General features: G+C 35.4%; 1 protein-coding gene across 1 annotated transcript; it reads left to right on the top strand.

Moving 5' to 3' along the window:
* The first annotated feature begins 558 nt into the window (after positions 1 to 558).
* LOC133671194 (telomere repeat-binding protein 5-like) lies at positions 559 to 6958 on the top strand. Its single transcript, XM_062091858.1, has 10 exons — positions 559 to 1100; positions 2400 to 2597; positions 2706 to 3561; positions 3664 to 3873; positions 3971 to 4111; positions 4202 to 4281; positions 4633 to 4874; positions 5385 to 5699; positions 5863 to 5926; positions 6536 to 6958. The coding sequence occupies exons 2-10, from the start codon at positions 2517 to 2519 to the stop codon at positions 6680 to 6682; spliced, it is 2136 nt and encodes a 711-aa protein (XP_061947842.1). The 5' UTR covers positions 559 to 1100; positions 2400 to 2516; the 3' UTR covers positions 6683 to 6958.
* Positions 6959 to 9281: the final 2323 nt, after the last annotated feature.

Raw genomic sequence — 9281 nt, 5'->3', positions numbered from 1 at the left:
ACAGGTGAAAGGAAAAAAAAATAACAGCCAATTCTTTCTACAAAGTCAAATACAAGATTAAAGAATTTAATATTATCAAACCAATCTTTATCTGAGTAACAACTGATAAACGAGTTTGGTGTTTATATTACTATTCAAGATTCAAATGCTAATAGAAATTGTGGAAAAAAATCTTGCGAGCATACCTGCCCAGATAGCATGAAATTCAGAATTGTATTCAAATCTCATGGAAGAGATACTTTGATTATTGGTTGCGAACTATGAATTTCCTTTTCTGATCCACAATAACAAAACACAGCCAGAAATTGAAGGATTCATCAACCTGAAAGATTCGAGCAATACGCATACTGGATTCATTTGATAATATATTGTTTAGATTTAATATTATTTGGATTTAGTTACACATAACATAATTAGAGGCTATATTTTCAGTGAGTTTCCATCAATATAAATTCTGTATCTGAAGGGATTTTTACGTGGTGACAACTATAGCAATTAGCATGGCCTATATATGTAAACAGAATTCAAATAGATGGGTCAAAAACAACACCACGAAACAAATTCAAAAAGAAAAAAAAATAGCAGAGAGAGAGAGAGAGAGAGAGAGGCCGATGTTTTTCTCAGTCGTGTGGATGATAGAATGCCAAAGAAGGGCAAACCAATCATGAAGAACCGGTCTTTAGGTAGTTTCGATGACTGGCTATAGCAAGTCATTTGGAAGAACTAACCGATAGGTCCCGTGACCAAGGGTCAATGGTATATGAACTGGGGTTTAAGCAAAACTTCGGGTGGTTTTAGAGGGTTTTGCAATCAGAGAGAGAGAGAGAGAGAGAGAGAGAGGAGTTTTTTTTTTTTATATTCTTTAGTAAGAGAGAGAGATAAAATTGGATCAACGTTTTTTTGGTGAAAGGAAAATATGGGATAGAAAATGAGAGAAAGAAAGTGTCGTGTAAGGGACAAGACGATTGTGCTCCTTTTCTTCTTTGATCTTTGCATTCTCTTCTAAATTTTCTCTCAGAATCTTCTTCTTCCTGCAAAGGGAAAAAAAGGGGTCGACTTTGAACCGAAAAAAGAAGAGATTTTTGGCTGTTCAATAAGAGGTGAGTGACCATTTGGATTATTTTGTGGATTTTGTTTCACCAATTGTCTGAAAGTTTGGTGTTTTGAAGAGTTTTTTCTGGTGGAACTGTGCTTTGTTTTGTTTGGTTGATGTAAAATGGGATTTTGACGGAAAACTCGAAGCAAGAATGACTCCTACATTAATCCAAGTTCTGAACTTTTTTTTTCTCTCATTTTCCTCTTGTAATCTTGAAACTTCAAGTGGGTTTCTTTTCTTGCTCTGATCATCTCCCTCCCTCCCTGTTCTTTCATGGATTTGCGTCTCAATCGACAATTCTGTTTTCAACATGTTTTCGATCTGAGATTTCTTGAGTGATTTATTGTTGCGAAATTGTTTTTTTTTTCTTTTTAAAAATACAAAATTTCTCCTTTTAACTTAAGAGGTGATGATAAAGATTCATTTTTTAACAAGTTTTTGGTTCTTAATGGTTGATCCTTGTTGAAGGTCTTAGATCCTCTGGATTCATCTGGTCTGAATAGCTCTCAATTCCTTCTTGAGTGTCTGAATTTCAGTTTTCGGGATTTTGTTACTTGGATTCTTTTTATCAGGGTTTTGTTGTGGTTTTAGTTTATTTTTTTTTTAAAAAAAATTAATCATATTCCTCATCGAACAGTGAAAATTTTGATGTCCCGATTATGACATCAAGTCTCGATTTTTTTTGGTCGTTTTTATGTATAAATCTTGGTTTTAGTTTATTGATCCCTGAGAATTTCTCATGCCTTTTCCTCGTGACAATTTTCCTCAATTTTTTTTCCTGGTTTATCCGGTTAATTTTTTTTGTGTACTTGCTGTTTGTGGTTAGATCATGAGGATATGATTAGGTAATTTTTCCAAGTTTTGTGCTTGTGTGTGGTGGATTCTGTATGGATTGAGTTGGGTTGCAAGGGATAAGAGCCTAAAAATAATGATCAGATGCCAAAATTCTGATGCAAGTTTGCAATTCACAAATCCAGTGTTTATTCATACCAGGACAAAAAATTCTGATTATTGCAAACAGCACCTGTATGCAGTGACCCTTGTTTGTTGAGAATTTGCACGCAGGATTGATCTTTTGTTTGATGCTGGTTTATGGGTTTCATTCTAAACTGTGTATCGTGCGATTTTCTGGTAGAGAGAACTTTTTTCATCATGGCTTTTTTTTTCCCTCTTCTTTTTAAAGTTTAATTTCTGGTGCTGAGTTTGTAGCCATGGGTTTTTGGCTTTGTACCTAATTGTCAGTTTTATATTCTATTCATTGGATAAGTCATCTCTTGATGATCTCATTCATATTTGTTGCCAGGGTTTTATCGTTGGGGTTTGAAAGCTTGAGTGATTGGGCAAATTGTGCATTTTTGAAAATTTGAACCACAAATGCTGTTACTCTGTACGTGATGTGTCCTTGGTATGATCTCTGAGTATGGTGTTGCAGAAGAGATTAGATTACGGATTCAATGGCTATCAGGTTCCTCACATGCCCCGAGCTACCAGATCAGCTAGGGTAACGTACTCTCTACTTTCTTGTGCTGCCAGATGTTCCAATTATGTTTTTCCTTACCTTTTATTTTCCCTCTGTTGCCAAAACTCAGTCTTTTTTTGTTTTGTTTAGAGGAGGCGTTCCTTTAAGAAGAAACATGAAGAGAATCAGATGTGTGCATTTGACTTATTAGCCATCGTAGCTGGAAAGTTATTGCTTGATAAAGAAAGTGCTCCCAGTTCTAGTAATACATCAGCGGACAAAGATCAGTGTGCAGTTGTTAATAGTGCTGTAAAATATGAATGGCAGGATGAAGAAAAACCTTTGAAAGTAGAAGCTTGTGATCAGGGAAGTGCTGCCAGGAATTTCTTTGTTTCTGATCTATCACAAGTTCATGGACAAGGTTGCAGTTCCAAAGAATCTCTTGTCACTCAGAATAACCTCAATTTAAGATTAGCTTCTGCACTAACAAAGTCAGACTGTGTAGGGAGGTCCAATGCTGAGAAGTTGAGTAATGACAAAAGCAAGAATGATATAGGTACTTTTGCCAGCAAAGTAGAGGGAGTTTCCTCTGAGTACAGAGAATTTGGTGACTGTAAATTAGAGGTTGAAACCAAAAGAGCAGTGAAAGATGAGCCTGGTAAGTCTGGGGTGGTGCTAAGCAGCACTGCGGCTAACATGTGCAGTTTAGATGATCCTGTGGTTCTGGATGCAAAACCTCCTGCACTGGCCAGTTTGGACAGTTGCACCAAGGTGCCTCTGTGTAGGAGCCATATTCCCAATAGTTCTTTTCCCACAAATCGGGATGATGTAAATGTAGTTAGTAGAGATGATGACGATAACTCCTCTGGGTGCACTCACCCTATCACCAAAACAAAATTCTTTAGGCCAGCACCACGTATCGGAGATCGAAGAATCAGGAAAATTTTGGCTTCTAAATACTGGAAAGTAGCTCCAAAATTCAAGGATGCTACAGTTTCTAACTCTGGTAAGTAGTTTTATTTACCAGCTGATTTATGTTTCTTGTTTGCATTACAATCCAAGATAAATTGTTTGTTGTTTTTTAATGCAAATCTTCTGATGTGTCTAGATGGGGATTTGAAGCCTGTTTTCCACAAGAGGAAGAACTATTACAGACAACAAAGGTCTGAAAGGCTATATCCTTTCAAAAAAAGGAAGCACTATGCCTATAGTTCACCAGCAAATCTTGACGGGGGACTAAGTTGCGAGTTTGTATCTGATTCACCTCGAAAGGGCAGCAATGGAGATGCTTCTGGTTCCTGTTCAAGGATGCATGGAGGTCTCTTTACTTGATTTTTGTTCTGATATTTGCATCAGATTCTGGGATTTATTGCCCTTTGTTAGCATTTGCTAAAAAAATCCTCGTTCTTAAACAGTGACTGGGGCATCATCTTCATTTGTGGCTCAACACACTTCATTCCAACCCAGGGATTCTCGTGGTATGAGAACCTTTAATGGAGGGGCATCATCTTCATTTGTGGGTCAACGCACTTCATTCCAACCTAGGGATTGTCATGGTATGGGGACCTTTAATGGATTGATTGATATGTACTCTTTTGACTTAATTGGTGAGGATCTTACGAGAAGGTGTCTTTCCTTTTCCTCAGTGAAGCTCAGGATCAAGTCTTTCAGGGTGCCAGAGCTTCTTGTTGAGATTCCAGAAAGTTCAACTGTTGGCTTATTGAGGGTATCAATCATTGACTACAACAATTACGATAATTGCATTTTCCTTGCCCTTCTTAGTTGCATATATAGGTATATGTAGACAAGAAATTGCATATGCACGCTCAAGTTTTACTGTCTGTACAGCCCCGGTGTGCTGTCAAGACTTGCAACATTGTTGGCATGTATCTGTTTTTACGTTTATATATGTGTTTATTCATGCTCTATACCACCCAATCCTCTGATGGGTCATGTGATAACAATTTGCTATGTGAATTGTAGATCTCTTTCATCAGATAACTGACATGTGAATTGTAGATCTCTTTCATCAGATAACTGACCTCTAGTGTGTATTCTAATGATATGTGTTTTGTAGAGGACAGTAATGGAGGCTGTGACTGCTATACTTGGTGGTGGTTTACGTGTTGGTGTACTTCTTCAAGGAAAGAAGGTTAGGGACGACAACAAAACTTTATTGCAGACCGGGATTTCTCACAATAACCAGTTGGATTCTTTGGGTTTTTGCTTGGAGCCTAATCCTTCACAAACCCCCCCTTCTTTGTGTCCTGAAGATTCTCCCTTTCTACTTCAATGTGACACACCAGACCCTATAAGCAGGTAATTGGAAAGTACTCTGACCTACTTAGAAATCAGCCTTTCAGGTTTTAAGAAGTAGCATTTCTTTTTTCTTTAATTTTTGGGAGACAAACCACAAGAAATGAAGACCGAGAAACCCTAGTCAATTTGCACCCAAAACTGTTTTTACCTTAGAGTCAAGAATGCAAAGCTACTTGCTGTCATTGATGTTCCTACGGACCTCAGAGTGGACTTCTGTAGTACTTTCAAATGTGTTAATTGGTGGCTTTGTTCATGATGTTTAAGCAGATTGACATAAGGTAAGTTGATTTGTAAAGAAAGAGTCCGATGCCAAGGAGAGTTAAAGGCAATATTGTTTTTACATTGCATGATAATTATTGGTATAATTTATGTTTCTAATAGGTCTGAAATTTTGGATTGAGACAGTGTAGCAGATTATGGTGTCGTTGAATTCGGACTCTTTGGCTTCACCCAAATCCAAAGAGATCAACTCAATTGCTAATCAGCTTATGGTTTAATGCTCTTTACCAGGTGTCCTCCCACTGCTGGTGTGGTGTGTCAGGGCATTTGTACTGGTTCTCCAGAGCCCCATGCGAACAATTTAGGGAATTGTATTGAAAGTGACCGTGATTCTGCATCCTCTCCTACTGACACTTCAATGGACAAAAGCACAAATTCAAAAGCGCTAGTTGCAGTACCAGCTATGAAAGTAGAGGCGCTAGCTGTGGTTCCAGCACACCAGAAATCCAAACAATCCGAGATTGTGCAGCGCCGAATTCGTCGACCTTTCTCCGTTGCTGAAGTTGAAGCATTGGTTCAAGCAGTTGAGAAACTTGGAACTGGAAGGTATGATTCGATTGATAATGTTTCACTTGGCCTGGTACAGAGCTTGATCAAAATGCTGTCTCAGTCTTAGCACCTTTATGTGCATGCCAGTTTAGAACATGATTCTCTCTTGCATTACAATTCTTTATAAAATGAAAATTTTAATGTTCTTATTGATCTGCAGGTGGCGTGATGTTAAACTGCGAGCCTTTGATAATGCAAAGCATCGGACATATGTGGATTTGAAGGTGGGTTTTATTTTCTCACCTTGATACAAATTTACTACAGTACAGTTTGCGATGGTCTTCGTGCATATTGGACGTTCTGTTTGTTTACTGAATTGGATTTCTTGTCAGATATTTGGTTGTTACTTTGAGGGTGTTTGATTGTTCCTAGATTGCATTATTTCAAGTAAGCTCTTTCAAAATTTAAAAATGTCAGACTTTATGGCCTGGGTCCACCCACAATGGCACGTAGCTAGTTTAATATGTTCAACAAATAGTTGCTTGTATAACAGTTAAATGATCAGTTAGGGCTTTTCACCTTTCTAGGTTTATGTCCCAAGAGGAGTCTCAATTCTAATCTTAGACGATGTCTCTTTGTACACTTTTCTTCTGCTTGTCTCTCCTCTCCTCCTCACCTGTCCTCGTGGCTAACATGCCCTTTGCATAATTACACCCTCTCCACTTTTGTGTTGCACAAGTTTTCGACATCTTAGATGGCCCAATTGAATCGTCCTGGAAAGGAAAAGGTCAACTCGAGAAGCTCTTTGTATTCTAATGGCAGATTGCTTGAAGAGTACTGGTTGTCATGTGCATGTGGTTTTATTTGTTGATGGGTGTTTTTTGATGGTACAGGATAAATGGAAAACACTGGTGCACACGGCAAGAATATCCCCTCAGCAAAGGAGGGGAGAGCCTGTTCCCCAGGAGCTCTTAGACAGGGTCCTAACTGCCCATGCTTACTGGTCCCAGCAGCAAGCCAACCAACAGTTCAAACACTAGCATGCAGAGACTTGCCTTCTCCTCGGAGAGCTGGCGGAACATGTTGAACGAAGCCAGGACTAGTGGATTCAGAAGGATTTCTAATTAATTTTTTTTCTTTATTATGTGTATTTTTGTGATCATCGTGTAAAAAGTTGATGACAAGGGAGAAGTGTTGAAGCAAATCTATGTAATATTCTTGTGCTCTACGCCATTCTTTTCCTGCTTGGGAAGTTTGGCCCTTGTAAATGGTCAATGGAATAAGAGCTTCCTAACACAAATCATTCGGTAAAAGAATGTTATCTCTTCGTAATTTTTATATTTTTTTGGTCTTGGTGGGACTGAAGAATGGAATGGGGATGCCTTGTGATCTCATTATGAAAAAGTAATTTGAGTAATTGTCATTCAACACGATAGAATCGGCACTAAATCACATTCAAATTAAGTTAATTCAATGTGATTAGGAGATGGTTTCAATCCAAATTTATATTAGTAACAAAAAACCAGTAGGTATTTTTTGTTGTGTTGCGTGGATTGACCCGTATTGGCTTCTTCAAATGTTGCAAAATTGGATGATTAATTGGACCTCCATTAAAAGTGTATTTGGTATTCAACTAGTTTTTATAGTTATGGTTTGAAAAAAATTATTTGATAAAAAATATTTTTAATTGAGGTTGGTTTGGTTTAGTGGCTGTTTGGTTAAAACTTTAGTTGAAATTGAGATTAAATAAAAATCAGTTCTGTGACTTTAATTATTTGCAATGTAAAAAATAGATATTCAAACACTATTAATGTATTTTAAAGAGAGAGAAAATTCATGACTTGATATTATAAAAAGAAATTAAAAAAAAATTATGATAGTCAATTCCCAATAATCCAAACATATAAGGATGAAATTAAAAAAAAATAACAAAAATTTTTTTTAAAGAAATAAAGAACCACAAATCCAGGTGACCAAAACTCGCGAACGAGATAACCCAGTAGAAGGATAAACAATGGGTTGACTTGTGACTCGGGCTTAGAGCGGGCTGGTGGGGTTTCAAAAGAAATTTAACGAGAATTAACCCGGTGTAAAACGATTAAAAACACGTGTTGACATGTGACCTGGTCAAACCGTGAAAAACCTAGTTGGAATCATGTCAAAATTCGTTGATTATTTTTCTTATTTTATTTTATTTTAAAATAATATTATTTTTATTTTTTTATAAAATAAAAAAATATTTGACCTGGGTTTACTTGAGTCAACCCACCTGACACATGACTCGATATTCAAGAAAATGAGAGGACAACCTAAAGTTTTGAATTAAATGGAAAAATAAAATAAATCAAATTTGCAAAAGAATCCAAAACAATAATTTAAATCAAGAGAATGTGAATCAAATTTAAAAAATAAAAAATCAAGATCATGGATCCAATGATGATATTGAAAACAAATTAAAAGTTAAGAAAAAGATTAAGAATCAAAATTATAAATTAAAATATTGAGGGCTTAACCTTAAATATCATCAAACTTTAAATTGAAGGGTAAAATTGAAAAGAAAAATAAAATTAACAAAAAAATCCAAAACAAAAAATAAAAATCAAGAAAATGAGAACCAAACTTGAAAAAAAATAAAAACCAAGATTATAGATTAAAGGATGAGGTTGAAACAAATTAAAATTTGATAAAAGAGCTAAGAATCAAACCTTGAAATCAAAACATTGAGGACTAACCGTAAATATCATCAAACTTTGAATTGAATAGTAAAATTAAAAAGAAAAATTAAATTTACAAAAGAATCCGAATAAAAATTAAAAATTAATAAAATAAGAACTAAACTTGAAGAAATTAAAAATTAATATTATAGATCTAATAATAAAATTAAAAATAAATTAAAATATGATAAAAAACTAAGAATCAAACTTAGAAATAAAAAAATTTAGAGCTAAATATAAAATTTAATAAAATAAAAAGAAAATTTTGATTTTTTTTCATGGCCAACATGAAATTCGATGAGGGAGGAGAAAGAGAATACAAAAAAAAAAGGAATGGACAACCGATGACAAATCATTATTGAAAACATCACATGCATCGCCACACGTGGAAGAAAGCATCAAGGAGCTTTAAACACTATAACAGAATATGATGTTTTTCAATCGAACACTGGCTCACATGCATCAATTTCCAGATTAACTAGTTAAGCACTATTCTCAAGTCACAAAGCTAAAATAATATAAAAATTAATAAATAAAATAAATTATAAAATTTAATTATCTATCAACTTAATATTAATTAAAAAAACCCGGAGTTATTCATGTTATTCCACCAAATAAAAACAAAACACACTAAATAAATAATAAATAATGTCCTGTGAGAAGAATAAAAGTAAAACTCACGACTCTTTTAGTTTAGAGATAGGGTGAGAGACTCACGTGTATCAATCGTTAAATTGTCGGCCCCACAAAATACTGGTGGTTTCGTTAACATAATGAATTAATGCTTGCGTGTGTTGGAAAATGGAGTCCTTCGATTCGGGTTTTATGCCCAGCACCTTTATCACAAAAATATGCACACGTTTTGGAATCTTCATCATCATCATTTAGTTATTTGTTTTCCATCAAATTATTTTTTGAGTTTTAT

Source organism: Populus nigra, chromosome 1 (genome assembly GCF_951802175.1).
Source record: "Populus nigra chromosome 1, ddPopNigr1.1, whole genome shotgun sequence".
Taxonomy (NCBI): domain Eukaryota; kingdom Viridiplantae; phylum Streptophyta; class Magnoliopsida; order Malpighiales; family Salicaceae; genus Populus; species Populus nigra.
This window is presented reverse-complemented; position numbering and strand designations above follow the sequence as displayed.

What these genes read in the sequence shown, in the direction of transcription:
- LOC133671194 (XM_062091858.1), top strand. Translation starts at nt 2,517, where the DNA reads ATGGTGTTGCAGAAGAGATTAGATTACGGATTCAATGGCTATCAGGTT. An exon ending in ACACCAGACCCTATAAGCAG is followed by an intron (nt 4,875 to 5,384) that starts GTAATTGGAAAG and finishes GCTCTTTACCAG; the next exon opens with GTGTCCTCCCACTGCTGGTG. An exon ending in GGACATATGTGGATTTGAAG is followed by an intron (nt 5,927 to 6,535) that starts GTGGGTTTTATT and finishes TTGATGGTACAG; the next exon opens with GATAAATGGAAAACACTGGT.